The sequence below is a fragment of the Rhinoderma darwinii genome, chromosome 3 (genome assembly GCF_050947455.1).
Source record: "Rhinoderma darwinii isolate aRhiDar2 chromosome 3, aRhiDar2.hap1, whole genome shotgun sequence".
Taxonomy (NCBI): domain Eukaryota; kingdom Metazoa; phylum Chordata; class Amphibia; order Anura; family Rhinodermatidae; genus Rhinoderma; species Rhinoderma darwinii.
The window spans coordinates 423,741,952-423,766,418 of NC_134689.1; the positions used below are offsets into that span (position 1 = coordinate 423,741,952).

General features: G+C 41.1%; 1 protein-coding gene across 1 annotated transcript; it reads left to right on the forward strand.

Annotated features, from left to right (window-relative positions):
- The first annotated feature begins 83 nt into the window (after positions 1 to 83).
- On the forward strand, positions 84 to 3,345 carry LOC142750647 (olfactory receptor 10A7-like). Its single transcript, XM_075859639.1, has 3 exons — positions 84 to 115; positions 2,190 to 2,250; positions 2,401 to 3,345. Exons 1-3 carry the CDS (start codon positions 84 to 86, stop codon positions 3,343 to 3,345), a joined length of 1,038 nt encoding a protein of 345 aa, XP_075715754.1.
- The last annotated feature ends 21,122 nt before the right edge of the window (positions 3,346 to 24,467 follow it).

Consider the following 24,467-nt stretch of genomic DNA (forward strand, 5'->3'; position numbering starts at 1 on the left):
CTCTCCTCTCACCCCCCTCATGCTGTCGGACATCCCCAGTGATAACTAAACTAATCGGTTCAGTTTGAATCCATGTGATCATCATGATTTATCCAATCATGATGAGCACAGAGAAGTTTGTTTGTAAACAAACTTCTGACCAGCTGGTGAACTTTCAGCCACCTTCACTCTCCTGTCACAGCGATATTATCTGAGGAGAGGGAAGGAGACTGACTGTTACAGCAGCTTTATTACTGTGAAAAAAAATTACATTGTGCCAAGCACCAACACACACACACACACACACACACACATACACACACACACACACACACACACACACACATACACACACACACACACACACACACACACATATATATATATATATATATATATATATACTGTATATATATTGTTTTTTGTAATTATTATTATTTATTATTATTATTATTAATTATTATAATCATTTATTATTATTATTATTATTATTATTATTATTATTATATATCAGTTACTTCTCTAAATGATTCACTATAAAAATTGCACATTATATTTTTGTTGTGTGAACTGAGGGACACACCAGTAATTGCCAACATTAATATTTCTTAAATTCCTCAATGACTCGCTCACTAGACACTCAAGAGACCATGACACAGTCCCTTGCCTTCATTTTAGCCTTCATATTGAGTGCATATATACTGATAGTCTTCTTATGATCCATTATATATGATGTCCGCTCATTCTATTACTATGTATCATATGACCGTGAGACTTTGTGTAACGCTGTAATCATCTGTCTGGTAAAGGGATTAAGAATAATATCAGGAAAAATCATGAAAACACCAAACGTAAGTACTTCTATCTAGAAAAATAATTAGGGTATGTTCACACGGCAGCGTCCGTTACGGCTGAAATTACGGGGCTGTTTTCAGGAGAAAACAGCTCCATAATTTCAGCCGTAATGGCATGTTGAGGCGCTTTTCGCTGCGTCCATTACAGACGTAAATGGAGCTGGTTTTCCATGGAGTCAAGGGAAAATGGCTCCATTTACGTCTGAAGAAGTGACAGGTACTTCTTTGACGCGGGCGTCTTTTTTACGCCCCGCCTTTTGACAGCGGGGCGTAAAAAAAATGACAGTCGGAACAGAACATTGAGCTGCATTTTTCGACGTAATTCTGGGCTAAAACGCCCGAATTACGTCCATAAATAGTGTGTGTGAACCCAGCCTTACAATGGCTAAAAGGATCCCATCCAGCCGGCCCTTGTATGTCTGTTTTATTCATTCATTATCAAGTTTTGATTTCTGATTTTCAATTATATTTCTTTTTACCTTTTTTTTTTTACAATACTGATACAAATTTCTAAAATATATTTTTCCTTAAAATATAGGACAAGGATGTGTTATGGGGACAACCTTAGAGTTCCACATTTAAATGTACCAGAATCATTGGTCTTTTAGAGGCGGTGGTTGATAACGACGATTGAAGAAAATAAGTAAAAACAAACAGTCTCATTTGGGTACAAATATTTCTCTAAACATTGCTGATATTGCTCACGCCAAATCATTAACTTCAATCTTTTTTAATTATGATCAAACAAGTTCATGTCTCTTGACTGTTTATGATCATCAGAGCTAAAAATTATACATTAAATACATTAAAGGGATATTCCCATATAAGACATTTATGGCCTATCCACATAATATGCCATATGTCTGCTTTATTCTATCCTGCCTAACCGGAGGCTGCCGGTTGCCACGTCCAGACAGAGAGTGCAGAGCTGGCGGCACATGTGCCCCTCTCCATTCCCTTCTATGGCAGTCAGGGTAACATCCAAGTATGCTAGCATGGCTGTTTCCATAACATCCAAAGAACAGAATAGAGAGAGGCGCACCCATGCTCGGCCATCTCACCATTCATTTTCCACCTGGATGCAGTGGCCAGTGAGTGAGGGAACGGAGTAACCCCATTTTTTACATAAGTGTGGGTCCCAGAGCTCGGACCTGCCACTCTCAATCATTTATGGCATGTGCTGTGTATATGCCAAAAACATTTTAGATGGAATTAACCCCTTAAGTTCTGCACAATCTTTCTCCACTCTGGACGATTGCATATCCATGTATTTATGGTATTGACATTCTGGACCAGTGTAATTTCAACTTTTTTTTAACCAACTGAGCCATAATTTATTTTGTCTCCTACTTCTAGGCCAATTAATTCTACTAAAGCCAGGCCACGATTATCTGAGGCTCAGAAGCTGGTAGAGAAGGTCAGGGAGCTCCACTAATTTTTTAAAGTTTTTAATTATAATCCGGCCATTGTAGATGTTGAATCTTATAATATTGGAACTAATTGCCTTCAGATTTATTATAAACACGTGGATACAATCTTTTTATCTCTAATGATGGGTTTCTTGCAGGAGAAAAATCTGACTGTGGTCACAGAGTTTTTCCTTGTAGGCTTTCAGGGCAGCCAGGGGGTAAGATTTTCCCTGTTCTGTTTTCTCCTTGTGATTTACTGTGGGACAATATATGGAAATCTCCTGATCATCATCATAGTGTCAATCAGCAAGAACCTCCACACTCCAATGTACTTCTTCATCTCACAACTGTCCATCAGTGACATCTTGTTGACCTCAGACGTTGTCCCCAAGATGCTTCACATTCTCCTATATAACGGGGGAACCATTACTTTTATTGGCTGCATGGCTCAGTTTTATTTCTTCTGTGTCTCAGAAACATTTGAATGTTTTCTCCTCACAGTGATGTCCTATGACAGATATGTGGCCATCTGTAACCCCCTCCGTTACCTCTCTATAATGACAAGTTTCTGTAGTATGAAATTGGCCGCCACCTGTTGGTTACTGGGCTTTTTAATTTCGCTCATGGACACCTACACATCTTCACTTTTAACGTTTTGTGGACAAAATATCATTGACCATTTCTACTGTGATCTTGTTCCCATGCTAGAAATTGCCTGTTCTGATACCTTCAATTTCCAACTACAAAACTTCTTAATAAGCATTCCCATACTTATCATCCCAACCATAATAATCATAGTGTGTTATGTACAGATTATATCCACCATCCTAAATATTCCTTCCAATATCAGTAGACAGAAAGCCTTCTCCACCTGTAGCTCCCACATCATTGTGGTCTCCATATTTTACTGCTCTCTGTTCATTGTTTATGTTCTTCCAACAAAAGGACAATCATCGACCATCAGTAAGAGCCTATCCCTGCTCTACACTGTATTTACTCCATTGATGAACCCCATGATATACAGTCTGAGAAATAAAGATATTAGGAAAGCCATAGAGAAAACAATTTATAGTTACTCACATGTAGCAGTGCTGAGTTTTTAGGTTTAGGAATATGGAGTTTGTCATTTTACATTTAAATTTCCCAAAATAAGTCTGTAGAGACATATACTAGTCCTTCTCAATTAATCAGAATATCATCTAAAAGTTAATTTGTTCAGTAATTCAATTCAAAAAGTTAAACTCATATATTATATAGATTCATTACACACAGATTCATCTATTTCCAGCATTTTTTTCTTTTAATGTTGATGATTATGTTAACAGTTAATGAAAACCCAAAACTGAGTCTTTCAGAAAATTTGAATATTGGGTAAAAGTTGCAGATTGTAGACTCATGGGGTGACACTCTAATCAGCGAATCAACAAAGAACACCTGCAAAGGTTTCCTAGGCCTTTACAAGGACTAGTCTGTTGCTTCGAGGTCCAAAGTTCTGTTTTCAGATGAATGTAAATTTTGTATTTAATTGGGAAATTCAGGTCCCAGAGTCTGGAAGAAGAGGGGAGAGGCGTCAATCCAAGTGTCTCCGGTCCAGTGTGAAGTTTCCACAGTCAGTGATGGTTTGGGGGCCGTGTCATCTGCTGGTGTTGGTCCACTGTGTTATATCAAGTCCAGAGTCAGTGCAGCATTTACCAGGACATTTCCCAGCACTTCAGGCTTCCCCCTGCTGACACGCTTCATGGAGATGATGATTTAATTTTCCAGCAGGACTTGGCACCTGCCCACACTGGCAAAAGTGCCAATACCTGGTGTAATAACCACATTATCACTGCGCTTGATTGGCCAGAAAATTCGCCTGACCTAAACCCCATGTAGAATCTATAGGGTATTATCAAGAGGAAGATGAGAGACACCAGACCCAACAATGCAGAGGAGCTGAAGGCCACTATCAAAGCAACCTGGGCTTCCATATCACCTCAGCAGTGCCACAGGCTGATTACCTCCATGCCACGCTGCATTGATAACACCTCAGCAGTGCCACAGGCTGATCGCCTCCATGCCACGCCGCATTGATAACACCTCAGCAGTGTCACAGGCTGATCGCCTCCATGCCACGCTGCATTGATAACACCTCAGCAGTGCCACAGGCTGATCACCTCCATGCCACGCTGCATTGATAACACCTCAGCAGTGCCACAGGCTGATCACCTCCATGCCACACCACATTGATAACACCTCAGCAGTGCCACAGGCTGATCGACTCCATGCCATGCCGCATTAATGCAGTAATTCATGCCAAAGGAGCCTCGACCAAGTATTAAGGGCAGATACTGTACATACTTTTCAGTAGGCCAACATTTCGGTGTTAAAAATCTTTTTTTAAATTGGGCTTATATAATTTTCTGAGACACTACATTTTGGGTTTTCATTAACTGTTACCATAATTATCAACATTAAAAAAAAAAAAATCCTGGAAATAGATCCCTCTGTGTGTAATGAATCTGTATAATATATGAGTTTCACTTTTTGAATTGAATTACAGAAATAAATGAACTTTTTGATGATATTCTAATTCATTGGGAAGGACTATTAATCTTCAGGTGGGACAAGTTTAACTGCTACTCCAATCATAGACAGTTATTTGATTTAAGGCATTTTTGTAGGAAATGTCCCACCTCTGGGACATTTTAAATAGCTTTCTCATATGATTATACCATGTTAAATCTGTTTTCAGATGGATCTGTGAAAAAACACAGTGAAATCGATACTGCAATTTTTTTATATTCATCGGTGCATTTTCACGAAAAATCGGTCATTTAAAAAATCCACATCCAAACAGCTCTTGCATGCATGCCTAACACCTCTTCCTAAGCCCTGTTATGGGATACACTCAAAGAAGTGTTTACAAACCATCACAGGAGACTAGGGGGGGGGGACCGACTCACATCTTGGGGTCACTACCGAAACATGTCAATAAATGCACTCTGGGTGCTATATGTGCCATGGGGCTTTAAATAGCTTTCTTGTGTGATAATACGGTGTCAAATCTGTTTTCAGATGGATCTGTGAAAAAACACTGTGCAATCGATACTGCACTTATTTTACATTCATCGGCGGTGTTTCACCAAAAACCAGTCTAAGCGTGCGTAAAAGCAAGCGTTGCTGATGAGGCTTCTGTGGGCCAAGCGCGCTTCACAGAACCTTTAATTTTTTTAGGAGAGGTCAGAGTGTCAAGGGCTACAGGTGTAATACATATAAGGTCCTCTTTAAGTTAGTGGAGAGGTTAAAAGTACAGTAGATGTTTAAGGTGTTACACCATATGCCTAATGACAGAGCCTATATGATGTCATGCAGATATGAGTCTCTACAGTTACCTACAAGGGAGCCTTAGCAACTCCATTTGCCATTGTATGGCATCAGCGTATGACATCATATTCCAGAAGCATTGTTCCTAGGGGAGAATACCCTTATAAAATAGCACCCAATGGCACCTGACACAGGTTTTTTTCCGTATTCTGTGTAAATTCAAACATTTTCTTGAGATAAAATTGGAGACATACAGGGGTACAGTGTGGCTCCATACATTACTTGGCTGCTGAACTACAGTTCTGTACAATTCAGAACTACTCAGTCATCTACTCTAAAAAGGACTAATATAAAGAAACACAGGTAAAACTGTTATATCATGACACGAAAAAAAGAATCTACAATAACCGTACACATGATAAATTACAAAATCCCGAAAGAATATATAATACTAGCCTTACAATGGTGACTGAGAGGCATCTAATTAGCCAATAATGTAGTAATTGAAGCTGGCACTGTCATAGGTCACAAGGAAGCAGGTGTATTAGAAGTGGTCATATCAGTGCAGCAAGTCGCTGTAATCCGAGTTGTATCACGAAACTGACCAGGAAACTTGATTTTCTTTTTATTCAAAGTAAAGAGCAGAATATACAGTACTGTACAAAAGTTTTAAGCAGTTCTGGAAAAATGCTACAAAATGTTAAAAGTTTTTTTTAACATTTAACAAAATACAAAGTGAATGAATAGAAGAGAAATCAAAATCAAATTAATATTTGGTGTGACCACCCTTTGCCTTCAATACAGAATCATTTCTTCTAGTTAAACTTGCACAAAGTCATGGATTTTGTAGGATTATTGTCACGTTCAATCCCTTCCTGCACCTTGATGTAACTGTATGTCAAGACGAGAAGTTAATTAGCGGACCTTGACGTGCAGTTACGTCTGGAGTTTAACCGTTTACTGCAGCGCGGTGCTACACCGCTGCTGCAGTTACCTGTGCAGGCTGTCTGCCCTGCTCTCCCTGTTTCTGATCAGTGACCCATCGTCATTGATTGAGGCAAATAATCCCTTAGATGCGGCGACCGATTGTGATCACCGCATTTAAGGGGTTGTAGCACATCAGCAGCCCCTGCAATGCGATATCGGCGGCTGACGATGGTTGGCATGGAGACCGGAGGCCAGACAATGTGACATGTCCGGAATCCTATGAGGAACAGCCTCCGCCTGATCTTCATAGGCTTCCTTTTACGTCTCTTTCAGTGTCAAACTAACGATTAGAATACATTACACTACTTAAGTAGTATAATACATTCTATCAGCGATCAGAGCTGCAGGTATTCAAGTCCCCTAGTGGGACAACAAAAAAGTTTAAAAATGTTAATAAAAATATTTTATAAAAGTGTAAAAATAAGAAGGTAAAAGTTACAAAAACAAAAAATGCTTTTTTCCCCTCTATCATGACAGTTGGATATTGTATGAAACGGGTCGTCATCTGCTGGTTGTTGGGGTTTTCCTGTGTATTCGTTAACACTGTAATGGTATTGTCGTTAACATTTTGTGGACAAAATATTATTGACCATTTTTTCTGTGACCTCGTCCCTTTGCTAGAAATTGCAAGTGCAGAAACCTACATGGTCCAACTTGAAGCTTCCTTACTATGTATACCTGTAGTCATTATGCCGACCATCATAATCATTATCTCTTATGGTAAAATTGCATCTGTCATCTTAAGGATTCCATCCGGTACAGGCAGAAAGCCTTCTCCACATATAGCTCCCACCTCACAGTGGTCTCCATATTTTACTGCTCTCTGTTCACTGCTTATGTCACTGCTTATGGGCAGTGTTAGAAGTATCCCAGCCTCTAACGAGCGGTCTAGGGTTCAAGTGGCGAAAAAAATTCAGAGCGCGCTAGAGTGTGTTTTAGACTCTATTTTACATTTTGGGACCGAAAGTTTTGTATGGACGGACGCGGTCCATATGTGACTTTCACCATCATCACCGGTGGTGCAAAGTCAAAAGTAAAATCTTCAGGGTAGCGACCGGCGTCGTTTCTGACTCTGGAAGTTTACCACTAGAGGTCTAACGAAAAAATATGTACAGTTTCGGGGCGGTGGCATGCTCGGTTTCCGCCCAACAAAACGCTCGAAATGCGCAGTCGAAAACTGAACCGTGACCCGATGGACCTGAACTAGGTGTCCATTCATTCGCCTTGCAAAGCCAAACAATGCGACACCTGACTCGGTCATCTTTTCTAAAAGGGGACTCCACTTTTGCACCATAAATATGGCAGAATTCCATTATTTAGAGCTTAATATTAACGGTTTTACCAAAATATTTCCGTAACCGCTCAATGTGGAGTTACGAGCCCCAAAAGTATTATACATCACCATCTCCTGAGAATGTACGCCAAGACTCGTGACGATACGTCAAGCGGTTAGCGAGGAAACTCCTCGTTAGCGAAGCCTGTTTCTACACACGGCTTTAATTTATTTTTATTAAAAAATGAATATCTTAAAAACTAGCTGTTGAATATACCTAATATTTCTTACACATGTAGCCCTTGACACTCTGACCTATCTTAATAATAAAGGACTGATGAGGGAAAAAGGGGGATTTTTACTTTTAGCACTTTTAAAACTTTTATTTTATTATTTTTACACAACTTTGTTTTTACTTTTTTACACTTTTTTTACTTTGTCCCACTAGGGGACATGAGGGCAGGAGGCCCTGATCGCTATTCTAATACACTGCACTACATGCGTAGTGCAGTGTATCAGAGCTGTCAGCTACTCACTGACAGCAAGCATGGTGGGTCCTGACTTTGTCAGGACCCACTAGGCTTCCGTCGATGGCATAGCCAGAGTCCATTGTTAGTACTCTGGTTGCCATAGTAGCCATCGCGGCCCGCTATCGTGTAGCAGGCCGGCGATGGCAGCTTAACCCCTAAGAAGCCGCGATCCCTATTGAACGCGGCTTCAAAGGGGTTAATCGGCGGGGACCACCGCGATCGGTCCCTGCACACTAAGCTGTGATAGCCTGCTGTCGGAAACAGCAGGTATCACAGCTCAAACACGCGCCGGGGAATGATGACGCCGTGTTAACTCAGGTCAGTAGTATTACTGAGCTGAGCGCGAACGATGCGCTCAGCACGACGTAATAGTACTGACCTGAGCGCGAAGGGGTTAAAGGAGTTCTCTTGAATTCTCGTACATCTAGAGAAACCATGTGTATTCGCTAGTATGAAACGCGTTTCAGGTTCAGCGAGCTGCACCCCCAACTCTTCCTCCCACCTCCCAATATATCGTGGTTTGAAATCCATTTGAATCATCAAAGCATGTTGATATAGCTGGGATAATTTCGGGGTAGTGTATGGAGTTACAGCCATCAAATCTTCTAACCAATTATTAGTGTGAGGTACCACAGGGGATGTCCTTAATTTTTGGCATTCTTTAAGAATGTGATGTGTCAATAAAAAATTCCCTGGTGGAACATTGGCTTTTACAATCAGACCCATTATTTCGGTATTTCCTGAAAGCTTTTTAACGTCTGATATAGTTAGGGCGTTCGGGATGTCCCAAGAGGCCGAGAAGGAGGAGTCAGAGCTCGTTGAAGACATGGAAGTAAAGTCAATGGCATCAGGGAGGGTGGGGAGGATAGCAATGCAGAAGACTTATTCACCTCCTGCCAAGTTAGTATGGTGCCCTTGAGCAGAGACTCATTGAAAAATTTGCCTGCAGTAGCAGGACGTAAACCCCAGAAGGCCTGTTTTTCTTCCACTGACATTAGAGAGCGTTCCATAGAGGCATAGATATTTCTCAAGTCATGATGTGCTAAGATGGTTCATCGACGTAAATGGTTATCCCTATAATAGGACATTAAATCGGAGAGGCCAAAGCCTCCCAAGCGGGAGTTTGCTATAATGTTTCTATATGCTAGTCTAGGACGTTTGTTGTTCCAAATAAATGCCGAGAAGGTTTTCTTGACTAATAGGAAGAAGGACTTAGGAAGCCAGATAGGTACAGTTTGAAGAACATATAAGAATTTAGGGACAATATAGGTTTTAAGGAGATTTCTCCTACCCATCCATGACATAAAGGGGATATGTAAGGAGTGTAAGTAAGTTTTAATGTCAGCTAGTAAGTTTAGATAATTGAGCTTATAGAGTAGAGAGGAGTTTTTGGGAATGCGGATGCCCAAGTACTTAATAGACGTATCTGGCCACAGATACAGTGAAGGAAATAAGTATTTGATCCCTTGCTGATTTTGTAAGTTTGCCCACTGTCAAAGACATGAACAGTCTAGAATTTTTAGGCTAGGTTAATTTTACCAGTGAGAGATAGATTATATAAAAAACAAAACTGAAAATCACATTGTCAAAATTATATATATTTATTTGCATTGTGCACAGGGAAATAAGTATTTGATCCCTTTGGCAAACAAGACTTAATACTTGGTGGCAAAACCCTTGTTGGCAAGCACAGCAGTCAGACGTTTTTAGTAGTTGATGATGAGGTTTGCACACATGTTAGATGGAATTTTGTCCCACTCCTCTTTGCAGATCATCTGTAAATCATTAAGATTTCGAGGCTGTCGCTCGGATCTTCAGCTCCCTCCATAAGTTTTCGATGGGATTAAGGTCTGGAGACTGGCTAGGCCACTCCATGACCTTAATGTGCTTCTTTTTGAGCCACTCCTTTGTTGCCTTGGCTGTATGTGTCGGGTCATTGTCGTGCTGGAAGACCCAGCCACGAACCATTTTTAATGTCCTGGTGGAGGGAAGGAGGTTGTCACTCAGGATTTGACGGTACATGGCTCCATCTATTCTCCCATTGATGCGGTGAAGTAGTCCTGTGCCCTTAGCAGAGAAACACCCCCAAAACATAATGTTTCCACCTCCATGCTTGACAGTGGGGACGGTGTTCTTTGGGTCATAGGCAGCATTTCTCTTCCTCCAAAAACGGCGAGTTGAGTTAATGCCAAAGAGCTCAATTTTAGTCTCATCTGACCACAGCACCTTCTCCCAATCACTCTCAGAATCATCCAGATGTTAATTTGCAAACTTCAGATGGGCCTGTACATGTGCCTTCTTGAGCATGGGGACCTTGCGGGCACTGCAGGATTTTAATCCATTACGGCGTAATGTGTTACCAATGGTTTTCTTGGTGACTGTGGTCCCAGCTGCCTTGAGATCATTAACAAGTTCCCACCGTGTAGTTTTCGGCTGAGCTCTCACCTTTCTCAGGATCAAGGATACCCCACAAGGTGAGATTTTGCATGGAGCCTCAGATCGATGTCGATTGACAGTCATTTTGTATGTCTTCCATTTTCTTACTATTGCACCAACAGTTGTCTCCTTCTCACCCAGCGTCTTACTTATGGTTTTGTAGCCCATTCCAGCCTTGTGCAGGTCTATGATCTTGTCCCTGACATCCTTAGAAAGCTCTTTGGTCTTGCCCATGTTGTAGAGGTTAGAGTCAGACTGATTAATTGAGTCTGTGGACAGGAGTCTTTTATACAGGTGACCATGTAAGAGCTGTCTGTAATGCCGGCACCAAGTTGATTTGGAGCGTGTAACTGGTCTGGAGGAGCCTGAACTCTTAATGGTTGGTAGGGGATCAAATACTTATTTCTCTGTGCACAATGCAAATAAATATATATAATTTTGACTATGTGATTTTCTTCTTTTTTTTTTTATATAATCTATCTCTCACTGGTAAAATTAACCTAGCCTAAAAATTCTAGACTGTTCATGACTTTGACAGTGGGCAAACTTACAAAATCAGCAAGGGATCAAATACTTATTTCCTCCACTGTAACTCTTTTTTAAGCAAATAATAATATCTTGTGGTACCGAAATGTTGAGGGCTTCTGACTTGCTCAAGTTTATTTTAAAATTAGAGACTTCCCCAAACTCCGAAAAAATATCGGTGATCCGCGGGAACGATCTCTCAGGGTTAGTAGTGAGTATCAGCAGGTCATCTGCAAATGCTGCCGTTTTGTGTGTAAATGAGCCTATTGACAAACCATGAATAACGGGGTCCTGGCGAATTTTCTGGATCAGCGTCTCCATGACCAATACAAATAATGTCGGCGATAGAGGACATCCTTGTCTCGTACCATTAGTGATGGCAAAGTAATTTGACAGTACCCCATTGACCCATTGACTCTCACCCTCGCACTAGGGTTACTATATAGGGAAAGAATCGCTTGAATAAAAGCAGGAGGTATCCCAAATTTCTCCAGGGAAGCAATCATATAAGGCCAATCCACCCTATCAAATGCCTTTTCTGCATCTGTACTAAGTAGGACTAAGGGTGTTCGAGATTTTAAAGCGTATTGTACCAACCTTAAAACCCTTGAGGAATTATCTGATCCATTTCTTCCCTTGACAAATCCGGTCTGTTCAGGCCCAATAATGCTAGATAACATGGGACTGAGACGGGCTGCCAGAGCTTTAGCCCACCATTTGATATCAGTATTAAGGAGTGAAATGGGTCTATAGCTTCCACATTGTGAGGCATCCTTACCCTCTTTAGGGATAAGAGTAATATGTGCTTCTAGGGCTTGACCAGGAAGCTTCGAGCCAGTGAGAAGTGAATTACAAAGAGAGGTAAATGGTGCTATAAGTAATTCTTTAAATTGTTTATAGTAGTTTATGGAATAACCATCTGGGCCCGGGCTTTTACCTGAAGGGATAGAATGGAGGACTTTTAGAAGCTCTGAAGGGGAAAAAGGGGCCAGCAGTTCTTGGGCAGTAATATCTGATATGCGCGGAATGTCAATGGAATCTAAAAATGAATGTATAGCATTTTTGGTGGAGGTAGGTGAAGAATCAGCCAGTTTAGAATCCGTAAGATTATACAGGTTCATATAGAATTTCTGAAATGCATTGGCGATGGAGGTTGTATCTGTGACACAATTACCTGGGGTTTGCGCAATACGGCGAATAAATGCTTTATCTTGATAAGTTTTAAGGAGAGCGGACATCGTCTTGTTGCCCTTGTCTCCATGGGCATAAAATGTAAATTCGAGATTTGCAACAATCTGGCCGATTTAATGTTAAGAAAATCTTTAACCTTATTACGCAAAGAGTATAATTCGTCTTTAGTAGTTTCCGCTTGGTCTACGCTTGTGAAGGTTTTCTAACGAGGAGATTTGTGAGAAGAGGGCATTTAGAAGTTCTGATCTCTGTTTTTTAATATATGTACATAATGAAATAAGCTCCCCTCGTAAAACTGATTTGTGGGCTTCCCAGGTGATAGCAGGTGAGACATCTGCTGTAATATTGGTGTCAAAGAAGTTTTGTATATGTGTCTTTATAGAAGATTGGTGAGAGGGATCAGCCAACAGGGTATCATTGATCCTCCAACACCATTGGCCTTTAGGAATGTCTGCTAATGTCAGAGTAATATGAGCAGGTGCGTGATCTGAGAGTAGAATACTTCCTATGTCAGTACGGAGTATAAAAGGGACCTGAGATTGAGATATGAAGATATAATCCAACCTGTGGTAAGTATGGTGTGTATGAGAGAAATAGGTGTAGTCCCGGACAGAGGGATGTAGTAGTCTCCAAGTATCTGACAGGTGTAAAGCGTTAAAAGCCTTACATAATTTGGTAGTATATCGGTATGAAGTGAAAGAATTCCCTGTGGTATCCAAGAATGGGTCTATGGGAACATTGAGGTCACCTCTCACTACTAAAACACCCTCAGCAAATTGCTTAAACAGTTGTAAGGTCTGAACTATCCACTGTGTTTGCTGGGAATTAGGAGCATATAAATTTGCAATCGTATAAAGAGTATTGCCTATAAGGCCTTTGACAAATAAATAGCGGCCTTCTGGGTCAACCATTTCAGCAACCCATTTGAAATGCACACTTTTGTGGAAAAGTACACTTACTCCTCTACGTGAGGACGAATAGGTGCTATGGTATACATTCGGAAAAACCTTCTTTCTTAAATTTGGGATTTTGTTGTGTCTGATATGTGTTTCTTGTAATAGGGTGACTTTTGTCTTATCTGCGAGAATTTGGTGTAAAATTTGGTTTCTTTTCCGTGGAGAGTTCAGACCTCTTACATTAAATGAGGTAATTTTTAGTTCCGCCATGAGTTCTCAGTAAATGAAAAAGCAAATCGGCACATATAACCATCATTCTTATGGCAATGACTGTGAGAGGAAGAGAGGGGTAGGAAAGGAGGGGAGGGAAGGAATCGGTAGGGAAGAATATAAACAAAGAAATAGAGAGGTTGCTAGCAACCATAAGGACAGCAACAGTTCGTAAGAGTGATAACACATATTAGTATTGTAGCTAGTCCTTATCCGCAGGAGGAAATCTTGATGTACATAAAAATCCTGTAGGACTGAATACACGTTAGTCATATAGCAACAAGTAATCCATACACTGAAAAACATACCAGAACATATGGTAAAAGGTTACATATCAATGCATGTATAAACTCAGATCACATTATGTGAAAAAGCATTATCTCCTCACAAATATAATAAACAGTAAACTTAGTGAGAAATAGTGTGGAAGATCGGAAAGTCACTCACCACACTTCTCCCACAAACTTAGCGGAGAAGCAGGTCGGTCAGGAATCCATTTGGTGGCTTCTGCGAAGACAGTCAGGTATCCAGTTGTCTAGCACGAGTATGAGCTTTCTTGGTTTTGGGCGAAGGAGCTTTTGAGGTTTGGTTCCAAAATGAAGGACTAGGTAAAGGTGGTAAGTCCATCATAGTAGACGGAAGCCACGACGGGATATCCATGGGCGGGATGTCCAGTTTCTCCCAAGCAGCTATCAGATCCGCAGGCTTTATAATAATGATTTGGTGACTATCTTTGGATATGGCAATGCCAAACGGAAAGAGCCACTTAAATTGCATTTTTTTTTTCTCCCTCAGAGCATCCAGTAATGGTTTGAGCACTCTCCTCTTTGCCAGAGTTGAAGGAGCAATATCCTGAAATATTTGAATCATAGAGGTTTTGTAGGTCAATGCGTTCCTATTTCTTGCAGCTTTCAAAATTGCAGTGGTATCTGTGTAACTAAGCAAACCGCACACTATATCTCTTGGAGGGTCATTGGGGTGAGGCTTGGCCCGTAGTGCCCTGTGAATACGCTCAATCGTGATGGATTTGGCTGCATCAGGACCTATTAGGTCAGAAAAGATATCCAGGGCTAGTTGAGGTAAATTATCGTGCAGAATTGACTCTGGAAGGCCACTGAGCCGGATGTTATTTCTATGGCTCCGATTTTCTTGATCCTCAATACATAATAGAGACTCATTAATACAATCCTGTTGATGGTCGAGAACACATTTGACTTTTGCACTATAATGCAGTAGAGCATTTTGCGTATCTTCAACGGTTTCAACCCTGGTGCCAAGGCCACGGAGATCAGACTTTAGATCTGCAAGGTCTTTTACTAGTGGCGTAAGAGCTTGGTATAGTGTCCTTTTGATAAAGCCTCTTGATGCTGGGACCATCCGAGAATCATCCCCAGTATCAGAGTTACAGCCTGTACTATCCATATCGGAGTCGTCCTCCATAAGATTGTCATCAGATAGTAGCTGTGCTTGCTTGGATTAACAAGCAGGGCAAGCTGTTAACTTTTTTCTTAAAAATTTATCAAGATCTGCTTGCGTTTTATGGGACTTAGGGGTAGGTGCCGCTTCTCGGGTTTTGTCTTTGGACGTTTTGACCATGATGGCGTAATAAAATCTGAGTAAGCAAATGTTCTGGAAGTTTCAGTGACAGGTAAGTATTCAAGCTAACATCTACACAGCGGAGTGTACTAGATTAATCCCACACAGACATTGACGATATAGAGGCTTATACACTGTGTTGGAGCCTGTTACAGTGTTGTTGACCATAGAGCAAGGTAAATCTGCAGCTCCTTCACTATAAGATGGCCGCCGGTTGAAATCCTCTTCCCCCACTCACCGGAAAAGTCCTGCAACGCGTGCTGGCCCGTCTCTGTGTGTTGTCAATAAGCTGGGACCGTGTCCCGATCCAATGCACCGCCGGTGTATGGGTTTAGTTGCCAGAGGGAGGGGATGGCTGCAGAGATCTGTGTAACTGGCGTCCGCAGGAATCCACTAACACAGCCGTGTGTGGTGTAGGCCGCTCTTTCAATCCGGCGAGGTAAGCTGAAAAACTTTCTCCTGTTGGCCCAGCAATGGTGTTGTATGGTGGTAGGGAGGTGTCCGGCCGTATCCTGAACACCGGGGGTGATTTCCTCGGACGGATGAAGTGAGATGTCGTTCTTGAGGTCGGAGCACTCACTCAGCACGTCCTTCCACCATCAGCGCTAGACCACGCCCCCCACACACAGTTTTTGGGGCAATTTTGTATATATACGTATAGCCAAAAACAGGTGTGGATTCAAAAGGGTTTAAAAGTAAACGATTAATTTATATTTTGTCTGTTTTTTTAGGATCCTCTGTGTTTGGCTAAAAAAAAAATGCTTTAAAAACTGCATGTGTGAGTGCACCCTTAAATACCACAGTGCATGAGATAACCCAAAAACAGAAATTAAGTAATAGACAAATATAAATTTCTGCATTTAATCTGCTGTTTGTGAACACGCTCTAAAGCCAGGATCACACACAAAGTTTTGATGCATTTTTTTGGTGCTGTTTTTGGTTAAGTTTTTTGAGCCAAAGCTAGAAGTCGATCTAAAAGAAAGAAAAGGTATAGAAAAAAGACTGATGACTCTCCTTTCTGTTCTGTCCACTACTCTGTTAGTCTAAAAAAAGAGAGCCAAAGACGCCACCAAAAACTGCATAAAACCTGTGTGTGTGTTCCTGGCCTAAGGCCAGTTTCACATGAGCTTAGTAAGGGGGCATTTCTATAAGTAGTAGAATATTATGGCTGCAAATCTCGCCCTGACTGGGGTTCTGATCATCCAAACCAACAGCATCAAATAGGTCCCCACGGTCAAGACGAAATTTGCGGCCATAATACGCTTTAGAGCTAGGGTGAAACTGGCTTTAGGATTAGGTTAGCCCTTAATTTAACTTGGACAAGTCATTTTTCTGCTTATCTTTAAAACAAAAGCCACATAAGTGAAATAAAAGTTAGTAAAAAATTATTTTGTCCGGTGACTTTTAACACAATTTACCCTTTACAAACTAGATAAAATACAATAATTATAAATAGTCATTAAAATAAGCATTTACAGAACAGTTCTTACATCCGGTCCATGTCCATGTTCTGGGACAGCCATTTGCATATAAATGAATTTAAAAAAAATAATAATTGTTAATATTAAGAGAGAAGATCCCAGGATGAATCAGAGGACTGTTTAAGATCAAAGACTTTAATGAAGTTGTGTGATATAATATATAGTGATCAGACACATGGTCATAGTAATAACATATGAAGCATAAAGTGATGACTACCTGTATATATACACAGAATGAACACAGGTAACGTCTAGATCAACTCTATGGAGATCTTTTTCTTTGTTGTCTCCTGAGCTTCTGTTGCGTGAAGAAAATAAAAATAACCTTATTTATCATTAACTTTTACTTTACTTTCTTGATTTACAAATCAATTAATTTTATCCTTAGGCGGGATTCACACGACCGGGTCGCGCCCGAGCCCGAGTACCGGCCGGTAAAATCGGCCATTCTGCCCGGCTGGTTTGCATAAAGTTTTGCATCCGTGCCGGGCCGGGCAGATCTGGACAGAGACATCAGCGGCAACGCCTGAAGGGGAATCCCCATGTGTTCGGGGATTCCGCTTCAGGAGTTTCCCCTGATGTCACTGCCCAGATATGGACAGAGACCTCAAGCGCTCTGTCCAGGAGCGGAATCCCCGAAAACACGGGGATTCCGCTCCTTCAACTAGCTAAAGTGCGGCTAGCACATAGCAGAGCGGGGAGATACCTCCCTGCTCTGCTATAGTGGCGTCGCTGCAGTAGTAGCAGCCGCAGCAGCAGCAGCTGCTAGCGGCGCCACCGAAGGTGTCGCCGGGCCAGGGCGCTTTTAAAACAAGCAGGGGAAGGGAGCCAGCGCAGCGCTCCCTTCCACCTGCTGTACACCCCGGCCCTGCCACACAGTGTACAGCGCACAGCCATTCGTCAGAAAGACATCAACTCCTCCTCCTCACATGCACTCTGCGCTGTGAGGAGGAGGAGATAGAGCGCAAGCTCCGGAAAACCCGGCCATCACTCGGGACACATTCCGGTGATGGCCGTGTATTACCCGGCCCCATAGACTTCTATGGGAGCCAGGCAGCCGGGTACCCGGCCGAAGATAGAGCATGTCCTATTTTTTGATGGCCGGTTTTCCAGGGCGTCAAAAAATCGGTCGTGTGAATAGCCCCATTAGGGGTCTATTATTCCTAATGCAGCCGGGTGCCGGACGATTTATGAACGGCCGGCACCCGGCCGGGAAACCCTGTCGTGGGAATGAGGCCTTATGGAAATAAAGTTTGACATCAAGGGGAAAAAGTTCAGAAAGTAAAACATTGATTAGAAGAGGAAACTTGTATTTAGTAAAAGTAAAACATTTAAACATTTTTGGACTTATTACTTCACATATAGATCCATACTGTAAATAATTAATAATAAAGAAAACAATCAAAATAATCACAGAGCTCTTGTACACGGCCATAATACGACCCGCCAAAGTTGTACGGAGCCGTAATATGAAATCAATAGCATTCTATGGGGTGTTACTATACTTTTCATCATTTTTTTCTATTGGATTCTGGCATAAAAAAAAAAAAAAACATTGTGATACCTTAGATGCCATATAATGAAGCATTATTGCTAGGGTGAATAGTTCTGTAATATGGTGCCATATGCGCCATACCAGGGCACATGAAGGCACGGAATACCTAAGAATATATGTGACCTCCGTGCACACAGCCCCTATACATACAGGAAGGAGAAGTCACCATCCTACTATTTTATTTAGTAAAACTTCTTTCCTACCTTCCATCTCTCTATCATCTTTTGACATTGACCTTGTCTGTGTCTACTCTCCCTATAACCTCCACACTGCAATTATATATATACTTTATATGGATTGCCAATACTTCCAATTCCAGATCATCCTGCTACTATCATGGATATCATTAAACATCTCCAATAGACGCCAACAATCATAATGCTCTTAACCCCAAGCGACCTTGTAACTATTACAAAAACTCCAACGGTGACCCATAGGGAGTCATTAAAGTCAAATCCTGACCACAATTTTACTTCGATATTTAGCTCTAAATAAGGAAATTCCGCCATATTTATGGGGGCAAAAGAGTAGACCCTTTTTAGAAAAGACGATCGAGTCTGGTGTCTTATTGTTCCGCTCTGCAAGGCGAACGAATAGACGCCTAGCTAAGGTCCATCGGACCCACGGTTTAGTTTTCGACTTTGTCAAAGTTTTCATCTACGCGTTTGGAGTGTTTTGCTGGCTGTAAACCGCGCACGCCACCGTCATGAAACTGTACAAATTTCAAGGTCAGACCTTTAGTGGTAAACGTCTGGAGTCAGAAACGATGGCGGTCGCTTCCCTGAAGATTTATTTTTTCACTTTGAACCGTCGGTGGTGCAGGCGAAAGTGAATAACGGACCGCGTCCGTCCATACAAAACTTTCGGTCCCAAAAGGTAAAATAGACTCTAAAACACAATCTAGTGCACTCGGGAAGACATAAGGTGAGGCATACCAAAAAAGGCGTAGACAGCAGCAGAACACGGCAACAGCACAGCACGGCACTAGAACTGGGTAAAATGGAAACTGGATACGGGATACAGGAACAATGTACACTGGGAAACTGGAAGACACTGGGAGACCATTAGCATGACAAACTTTGGGTATCAAGCAACGCTCTGGCAAAGAGCAAGAGGGCAGAGCCCTTTTTATAGCCCAGGGCATCTTGGGCTAGATTGCAGACTTCCTGCAATATGCGCACACTGGCCCTTTAAGACCGTGCGCGTGCCCTCCGGAGACAGTCTCGATGTCCGGAAGTGAGTGTCGGCACCTTACAGGAGGACGATGCTTCACACAGGTAGGATGTCCATGGCCACGGCCGTCGAGGTTTAAGTCAGAAGAACGGGCCGTGGCCATAGACGTTACAATTATACACAAGAAAGCTATTTAAAGCCCGCGTTCATTGAGCGCTGTGTAAAAAGACATCGGAGAAGACAGAAGCAGCGAGAGCTGCTTCTATCCTCTCCTCAGGGTTCCCGGCAGTCACTGACAGCCGGAGACCCGACATTCAGCTGCCCGATCGCGCGGCCTCAAGTCAAAACCCGAGCCGTAAAAAGTCTATGGCTCGGGTTTTAAGGACCCTGACCGCTGGCCGTAAAAATACACCCAGCGGTCGGGAACCAGTTAAAATACCTTTGGTATTAAGGGGTTAAGATGTAATAAAAGAGCTATATTAGGACATAATGTTTAATAGTCCAGAAGGACACAGGTAGGGCGTGTTACCGCAAATGCGTTTCGAACTAAGTGTTCTTACTCATAGCATAACGTAACAGATTTGAAACATGTGTTTTAAAATCAACATCAGCCAATCCTGACACATCAAGGTAAATGCAAAGCAAACACCATGTTTAGGAACAGATTAATTATTCAGCAAGATTGCAATATATCTGACCACATATAAAAACTTATACAGAGTAGTTTACACAGAGAAATAAAGGATACTACAAAACTTTATGAAAAAATAGCACATTATTAACTGTCATATAATCCAATTGTATGTAAAACATAGGGAAAAAATCAGGGAAAAGCAAAAAGATTAAATTCTTAAATCTACTGAGTGAAAATACGCAACTGAAAATGCATGAATCGTACCAGTTGATTATTACAGTTTATACTGTATATTATTATAAATGTTTTTTGTATTATTATTTATTAGTATTTTGTAATTTATATTTATTACTATTATTATTATTACTATTATTATTATTATTATTATTATTATTATTATTACAGTTTATACTGTGTATTATTATGAATGTTTTTTTAATATTATTTATTAGTATTTTGTCATTTATATTTAGTACTATTATTATTATTAATAAGATTATTGTTACAGTTTATACTGTGTATTATTATGAATGTTTTTTATTGCATTATTATTTATTAGTATTTAGTCATTTTTCTTAGCATTATTATTTTATGCTTAGGACTAGAGATGAGCGAAGGTAAGGTAATAAAAACCTGAACTCATTGTATTCACACAATTTTCTATTCCTACATACCATTTCTGCCGTACAGGTTTTTATTACCTTAGGGCTTATCTCTGGTCCAAACAGCAAACTATCAGTTTGTTTGAAGAATAATATAATATCTGATAACTTAAACGTCATTCAACAACCAACCGTTAATAATAAATATATAGAAACGTCTTTTACTTACCAAACATGCTTCACGATGTTCGGCACTGTATCGCACACGTGGTTGGTTCTCATCGTGTGACACGTGCCTATCTCTCACCAGTTACTTTTTTGCGTTTCACTTTAACTCCGTTGAACCGCAATTAAATATCACCTGTGATGGACCGGATATAAACCCTAACCCTGCTGTTAGAACACTCACTTCGGCCATGACTAAGGACGAGGAGATCGTCTGAAACGCGTTGGCAGCGTATTTTTTCCATACATCCACCTTTCTTCTGTGGGATATTGACTCCCGTTTTTACTCTGTTACTAAATAAAATTGGAACAAGTTTCCATTTTAAATATAAGCTTTTGGGAATTGTTTATTTGCGCTGGATCCCATCTACTCTCTTGTTCCATTCCAAACCAACGTGTGCCGACACGAGGATCCGAGCGCAGCAGGCAGCTGATTTTCTGCTAAAAAGTGAGCTGGAGGTTTCCCTTCTACATACTTTCTAAACTGTTTTTTTATGTTGTTGCAGATTTTGATGTACCGATTGGACTACATCTTCGATTCGTTGGACTACTGCGTAGATCTACGTTTTTTCAAATTTTAATAAAATGGTTAACGAGGGTTTTGTTAGGGATTTCTTATTTCAATAAAAAAGAATTGTCTTTGTGGTTTTTTTTAAACTTTATTAGTGCCTAGATAATGGAAGTTGGCTGATTGACAGCGTCCATTATTAAGGCGGTACTTAGTGTTAGCCGGTGCAGAGGCTAGCACTAACCACCCATCATTAACCCGGTACCCACCACCACCAGGGGTGCCGAGAAGAGCTTGGTACGAACCAGTACCCGACCATCTGTTGTGATGGTCGGGTACTGGGGCGGCCGTAGGCTGGTATTATGAGGCTGGGAAGGGCCAAAAACAGTGGACCTTCCCACCCTTGTAATGCTAGGCTGCTGCTGCTGAGTTGTATCGGGCTGGTTGTAAAAATGGGGGGGACCCCCACGTTGTTTTTTTTTTTTAATTTAACAAATTTATCATTAGACGGGTCCCCCACATTTTTAATAACCAGCCATATACAAGGCCGCAGCAGTCTGGCATTACATGGGTGGGAAGGGCCACTGGTTTTGTCCATTCTCAGACTAATAACACTGTGTTGTATGTGACTGGTTATGATAATTTTGGTGGAACCCCATGTCTTTTTAAAAAAAAATAAATTTTTTATAAATAAATAATTTAAAAAAATGACGTGGGGTCCCCCCCACTTTTATAACCAGCCAGATACAACACAGCAGCAGCAGCCTAGCATTACAAGGGTGGGAAGGTCCACTGTTTTTGGCCCTTCCCGGCCTCATAATACCAGCCTGCGGCCGCCGCAGAGCCCGACCATCACAACAGATGGTCGGGTACTGGATCGTACCTGGCTCTTCCCGGCACCCCTGGTGGTGGTGGGTACCGGGGTAATAATGGTGGTTAGTGTTAGCCTCTGCACCGGCTAACACTAAGCCTCACCTTAGTAATGGATGTTGTCACTCAGACAGCGGTCATTACTAAAGTGGTAGTAATAAAATGTGAAAAGAAAAGACAAAGCTATAGATAAAATATTTTATTGAAATAAAGCACCCCCAACACAACCCTCATTAACCATTTTATTGTAGAAAAAAAAACTTCAACTAAGTAGCCCTCGAAACCGACGTAGTCCAAACACCAAACCTGTAAAAAATAAATTAAAAAAAAATGAAATAAAACATGTCGTAGGCTTAGATTCAGTTTAATGTGTGATACTGACTGTTATACCATGTATAGAAGCCTGCCGCGAAGTTGACTTAGATACAGGGCGCCAGCAGACAGTATCATACATGGCCATACAGACATATATACAAACAAACATACATGCAAACATACATACATACATACATATATACAAACATACATACATACATATATACAAGCATGCACATACATACATGCAAATATACATACATGCAAACATACACACATATATACATACATACATGCAAACTATCATACATACATGCATACACACACACACACATGAAAACATACATACATACATACAAACAAAGATGCAAAGATAGATACATACATATATACAAGCATGCACAAATATACATGCAAACATACATGCACATATATATAAACATACATGCAAACATACATGCAAAAATTAAAACATGCAAACATACATACATGCACATATATACATACATACATGACAACATACATACAAGCAAACATACATACATGAAAACATACATACAAACATACATACATGCAAACATACATACATACATGCAAATATATACATGCAGATATACATACAAACATACACATATATACATACATGTTAGCAAACCGAATAATACCCCAAAATATACTAGTGGTCCTAGTGACTAGATAACAAGCCCAGAAAAAGAAACAAGTCACCTGCTTCGTCAGGGGTTGATGTCCAAATGCCCCAGATTACCTTAAATACCCCTACCTCACTAGCAGTTGCCAGCTGTTCCCTATCGGGTGGTTAGGTGTTCAGCGGCAGCCACAAATAGCAGCCGCCGATACATCCAACCTACCCACGATGGCGTCCCATCGTGTAGTCCAATGATCCAGAACCTCCTCCCCTGCCTGCCTCCAGCTGTGTAGCCACGCCAAGCGGGCGGGGAGGGAAGAACACCCCGCCCGCTCGACGCGGCACCACCAGTGAGGGCAGAGAGACAGGGAGCTGCAGAAAAAACTTATCAAAGAAATTGAATTCAACAATGGCCAAAAATAAATAAACAATTAATTAAAATCCCAAAACGAATAAAAATCCTTGCAAACCCAAACAGTAAAAACAGCAGCGGGACCAAGCGTCCCGTTGCTAAGTAACAGTACAGCATACGAACAGCGCTTGCTGTCCTGTATGATGGAGAGCACAACACAGTACTGCAAGCCGAGATCGCTGTCCAACGTGCTGAACTGCTCAGCACAGCCGTCAAATGCAAATATAGCACCAGTCAGATCTGTCGCTGTCCAAGGTGCTGAAGCTGGATAGCAGGTCACATACACCGCTCCAGACCTGCAACACAGTGCCGAAATTGCTGTGAACAATAGCATGAGAGGAAGATGGTTAAAGTAACCCAAAAAAAATAAATAAAATATAAATATAAGAGAACAATGCCGAAAAAAGTGTGAAGTAAGAGAAAACAGAAGAAGTGGAAAGAAAACCAGCGGCAAGAAAAAGGTGAGATGTGCAGTGACAAAGTGTGAAATTGGGATGATAATAAAAAAGAAAAAGACAAAGGAAGGAAGGGAAAAACTAACCCGATTGCTGATCAGGTGAATGGGAAATAAAGAATAACAAATAAAATATGCCCACAAAAAACACCATATACATATGCGACAATTGAAACAAAGTGAAACATAGCGTCAATATAAATAACCGTACAGAGTTAAATGAGGAAGGTGTACAAGTAATTATGTATCTAATTGAATTAAATTCTCAATTTCTTAGACAATTTTGGTGAGAAAAAGCACAACATATGTACGTGTAAATATGCAAAACAGGTGTGTGTAA

Bases quoted from the DNA above. Each gene is read 5' to 3' on its own strand.
- LOC142750647 (XM_075859639.1), top strand. From the start codon at position 84: ATGATTTATCCAATCATGATGAGCACAGAGAA. The intron at 116-2,189 runs GTTTGTTTGTAA...TCCTACTTCTAG, and splicing joins ATCATGATGAGCACAGAGAA to GCCAATTAATTCTACTAAAG. The intron at 2,251-2,400 runs GTCAGGGAGCTC...GGTTTCTTGCAG, and splicing joins CTCAGAAGCTGGTAGAGAAG to GAGAAAAATCTGACTGTGGT.